Raw genomic sequence first — 4997 nt, 5'->3', positions numbered from 1 at the left:
CTGCACTCGCGGCCCCGCTGCGCCGTCCTCCCCGCCGCGGAGACCCCGCGCGGCTGCGGGAGCCGCTGCGCGACTGCCCGGCCCGCGGCGCGGTGTGAGCGGCGCCGCTGACCGCGGGCTTTTCCCCCTGCCAGGCGCGGAGCGGGAGCGGCCGCCGGGGCCATGGCCGAGGACGGCGGGACTTGCGCGGGCTGCGGCGAGAGCGCGCACTGCAACGTGCTGAGCTGGGAGCAAGTGCAGCGCCTGGACCGCATCCTGGGCGAGACCATCCCCATCCACGGCCGCGGCAACTTCCCCACGCTGGCCATGCAGCCGCGCCTCATCGTCAAGGTGGTGCGGAGCCGCCTGGAGCTGCGCGGCATCGGCGTGCGCGACGTGCGCCTCAACGGCTCGGCCGCCAGCCACGTCCTGCACCAGCACAGCGGCCTGGGCTACAAGGACCTGGACCTCATCTTCTGCGCCGACCTCAAAGGGGAGGCCGAGTTTCAGACTGTGAAGGACGTGGTCTTGGACTGCCTCTTGGATTTTTTGCCCGAGGGGGTGAACAAGGAGAAGATCACGCCGCTCACCCTCAAGGTAAAGCTGCGCGGCGCTGCGCGCGGGCGCCCCGGCCCGCGGGGACACGCGTGGGGCGCCCCCGCCGCCGTGGCTCGGGAGGAGGCTGCACTGGGGTGTCCTGCCTGCTGCTGCGCGGCGTTAGCAACCCCCCTCCCTCGCTGCCCTTTAATCCCGCCTGGGGCACGGGCTCACCTGGCGCGGTAGATCCGCAAGCTGGGCTGCGCCGCAGCTCGCCTTGCGGCCCGGGTCCCCCTGGCTGCGGGGGAGCCGAGGTGGCCTTAACATCCGCAACGAGGAAATACCGCTGGCAGCGAGCGCGCTCTCGCGTGGGGAAGTGCCCGGCGCAGGGGCATAGTCCCTGCTCTCAGAGACAGCTCACTTGACTTAGTTAGGCTGAATGCCAAATGCCTTTAGGATTTTTTTTAGAGGGTTTTGGGGGAATATGGAGTGGATTTGCAGAACCTGCACTGAAAGAGCAAAGACTGAGGGGAGTGAACCCTTGTGAATTTTTTTTTTTTTTGAGAGAGTGGGGGAGAGGTGAAAACTGATAAAAAATGATTTCTTATCTTATTTTAGCGGTGACCTTTTGTATGTTAGTGCATGGGTATTTGGTGGGTGTACCAGCGGTTTTGTGTATAGATACATTTAGAAGTGCTTGAAAGAAGCAGTGTTGCAAAATACTTCCCTTGCACGACAGCCCCTGTCATTCCCGTGTGATAACCACACTCCAATCTCTTACATTAAATATGTCTCCTTGGATTTGTATCTGCAGGCTCCTTAAAATCCCTTAAGAAATGCTAGGACAGGGTGGAGGTGGGGGAGACTGCAAATGAATTCTGTGAAAGGGAAATCCCTTGCATTTGTGTCTTCATTTGCTCATTTTGTCTTTCCGATTGTAGGAAGCTTATGTGCAGAAAATGGTAAAAGTATGCAATGATTCAGATCGATGGAGTCTCATCTCCTTGTCCAACAACAGTGGCAAAAACGTGGAGCTGAAATTTGTGGACTCTCTGAGGCGGCAGTTTGAATTCAGTGTCGATTCCTTTCAAATCAAGCTAGACTCCCTGCTGCTTTTTTATGAGTGCTCAGAGAATCCGATGACTGAAACTTTTCACCCGACCATCATTGGTGAGAGCGTCTATGGGGATTTCCAAGAAGCCTTTGAGCACCTCTGCAACAAGATAATCGCCACCAGAAACCCAGAAGAAATCCGAGGAGGTGGTCTGCTTAAGTACTGCAACCTTTTGGTAAGGGGCTTTAGGGCTGCCTCTGAATCCGAGATTAAGTCCCTGCAGAGATACATGTGCTCGAGATTTTTCATTGACTTCTCAGACATTGGAGAGCAGCAGAGAAAGCTGGAGTCCTACTTGCAGAACCACTTTGTGGGATTAGAGGACCGCAAGTATGACTATCTCATGACCCTTCACGGTGTGGTGAATGAGAGCACAGTGTGCCTGATGGGACATGAGAGGAGACAGACTCTTAATCTGATCACCATGCTGGCCATCCGGGTCCTAGCCGAGCAAAATATCATCCCCAATGTCGCCAATGTCACCTGCTATTACCAGCCAGCCCCGTACGTAGCAGATGCCAACTTCAGCAATTACTACATTGCCCAGGTTCAGACGGTGTTCCCTTGCCAGCAGCACACCTACTCTACTTGGCTGCCCTGTAATTAAGGACCACGATTAGCAGACCTGGTGGGCAGAACGTTTCTTAATGTGTAGGAAGGGGCGATGCGCCCCTCTGAAATGGGGTGTTTTGTGCAATGATGATCTGCTCTGGTTTGCAGCAAGCTTGGTAAAAGCTTGTGGTTCTTTTAATAAATAACGGGAGTATGATCTAGAAGGAACCCCCAAATAATTGGATCCTACCCCAGAGCACAAGAGGCCTGTCATTAAAAGCAAACAGCTTCCCCTGAAAGAAGTGAGGGAGGAATGCTTGATGACAATATGGGTTGGCAATACCTGCTCCCATAGCTTTGGCATAGAGAAGGTGGGAAAGCCTTATTTTTTTTATTTTTATTCTTACTTTAGAATGGGATCTGCAAAAGGGAGAATATGAAAGAAACAAAAAAAACAACAAAAAYGAAAAAAACACAAAAACAATTCTATATATATATTCAGGAATTAAAGGTAGAGGCATAAAGCAGAGATAAGCTGAATAAAAATGTATATTGGAATTACTGCATTTGGAGCTTGCAGCAAGTGCCATCTATGGAATGGTCCTGCAGAATGTATAGCTTGCTTGAATAGAAATGCTTTAACAGAAACAGCTTGCTCCAAATGAACAGTAGTAGACTGGTACAGTTATAAAAACAGAAGCATGTACGATGACAAAGTCCATTATTTCCAGCTGTGTGCATGCCTCACATTTTAAAAATGTGAGAATGCAAGAGAACCAGCTGTGGCAAACAAAATACACTTAAGGACCAAAGATTTCACAGATAAGTTATCCGAGCAAAGAAGATAACAGTAGAGTATATATATATATACACATATATATATATAAAAAAGAAAAAAGATGTTGCTATATTTGTACACACCAATAGTAATCAAAAGTGCCTGATGCCTTCATAAAATTTGAAGTGAGAAAATATAGTTTTGTGGTTTAACCATGCATTTTGTTTTATCAGGGACACAAGGATTAAAAACAAATAACATAAGCTTGTGAATAAGTGGTGGAGGAAATGCCCTATTTTTTTTCTTGGCAAATACTTGTATAGAGTTAATGTTACGTCGGTGTGATATTATCCTAGGTACGTGTGTGTATGTGTGTATATATGTTTGTGTGTGTATATATGTACATGTTATATGTGTATATCTATATATATACACACACAATATATATTAATATGGTCTAGGAAAATGTAGCAATTAAGGAATGTTTAAATAAAGTACTATGTGTTTTCCAGTTTGCAACAAGATGTCATAGGACAGTGGGTACCTTGCAGTGAATTTTTTAACCCACACCTGAAAAAATTGGAGTAGATGAACCAGTCAGGATTAAGGTGGGATTCAGATAATGTCTTTGGTTGCAAGAACAAGGATTACAGTAATTCAGTGGGTTGTTTGTGAGCCATAATAATTCCACAAATGGAGAAACATATGACTAGCTATTTTTTTTAACTATTTTGTACTGTAATGCCATTTTGACATTTAACCCACTAATGTTGTGACTGCATACCTCCATGATATATAATTCAGTGGAATGTGGATCAAAGATAGGTTTGTTTAAACCCCCTGACAGCTAAAGGATATTGTATTAGTTGGTGATTTGAACACTAATTGTTAATATTTAAAGGAATATTTTAATAGAATGCGTTATGCATTCCAGGACCACTAGAATTTAGTAAATGTGAAATGAACCCTTTTTAAGAGTGTTGCACGATTGCTTAAAATTATATTTTATAAATATATATATATTATATATATATATTTTTATGCAAATATTAAACATCTTTGATCTGGTTGTCACACTGCATTTACAATTTCAGTACTGTACTTTATTTAAATGGAATCACTTTACATTGGAACAATAACTATCATTCACTTTCATTTCCTCTCCCAAAAGATCAGTAGGAGGAAAATCAACCTCTGCTGTTGTTTTCACTTCAGTGACATCTCGGAAGGTGTTAAATTCTTTGTGGGGCTTTGAAAACCTAATGACTAAATGACACTTGAGTCTAATATTTTGCTTTTTCTTACTGAAAAAAAAGAAAAAAGGAAAAAAAGGGGGGGGGAATTCAGGCTTTGGAAAGAAAATGCGATGCGACTTGCGTGGCTGCAGGCATGGTGGTGTATTTGAGGAGGCAGGAGAAGAGAGCAAGGGACAGGGCTCGTCTCCCAGCAGTGAATTTTCCCTGCAGAGCAACCAAGGTACATCTATTTTTGTCACGCTTTGTACTTTTATCTCCGAAGGCAATTTAACAGGAACCTGATTTGTTTACTGAAGCACCTTCCCTGTGAATTCTTCAGGAGCCGTAAAAGCTGTTTCATTGCCTTTCGCGTTGTTTGCTCGGAGACCTTGCCACCACCTTCCTTCCCGTCGCGGCGCTGGCGCAGCCCGCTGCGGACGCCCCTTCTCGCCCGTTCCCTGCCGGCGGGGCCAACGCAAGGTCTCTCACTCGCGGCCCAGGATCTCCCCTTGTAGATCAGGGTGGAAACCTGCTCGTCAAAGCGGCGCGCTCGCCCGTAGCTCCTCGGAGGGTTTCGAACGGAAGCGAAGGGGAGGGCTGGGGAAATAGGATCAGCTGGTAATGTGGTATGTCTTCTCTCACCACAACTATTTGCAGCAAATAAATGAGTCATCCGCTATTTAAAAGGGTTTGAGAATCTATAGCTGTGCCACAACCACAAAATGCTGATAATACATGACACAATGTGTTTTTCCTTTGAAGGACCTTTTTTTTCCATTGCTTAAAGGCAAATTTTGATTTA

The 4997-nt window shown here is 46.5% G+C and overlaps 1 protein-coding gene across 1 annotated transcript; it reads left to right on the top strand.

Moving 5' to 3' along the window:
• Window positions 1-58: 58 nt before the first annotated feature.
• On the top strand, window positions 59-4041 carry TENT5A (terminal nucleotidyltransferase 5A). Its single transcript, XM_026091075.1, has 2 exons — window positions 59-576; window positions 1458-4041. The coding sequence occupies exons 1-2, from the start codon at window positions 163-165 to the stop codon at window positions 2235-2237; spliced, it is 1194 nt and encodes a 397-aa protein (XP_025946860.1). The 5' UTR covers window positions 59-162; the 3' UTR covers window positions 2238-4041.
• The last annotated feature ends 956 nt before the right edge of the window (window positions 4042-4997 follow it).

The sequence above is a fragment of the Apteryx rowi genome, unplaced genomic scaffold, assembly GCF_003343035.1.
Source record: "Apteryx rowi isolate R43461 unplaced genomic scaffold, aptRow1 scaffold_898, whole genome shotgun sequence".
NCBI classification, from domain to species: Eukaryota; Metazoa; Chordata; class Aves; order Apterygiformes; family Apterygidae; genus Apteryx; species Apteryx rowi.
Note: the sequence above shows the minus strand (reverse complement) of the source record. Positions and strands in the feature narration are given on the sequence as shown.

Bases quoted from the DNA above. Each gene is read 5' to 3' on its own strand.
- TENT5A (XM_026091075.1), top strand. From the start codon at position 163: ATGGCCGAGGACGGCGGGACTTGCGCGGGCTGCGGCGAGAGCGCGCAC. The intron at 577-1,457 runs GTAAAGCTGCGC...TTCCGATTGTAG, and splicing joins TCACGCCGCTCACCCTCAAG to GAAGCTTATGTGCAGAAAAT.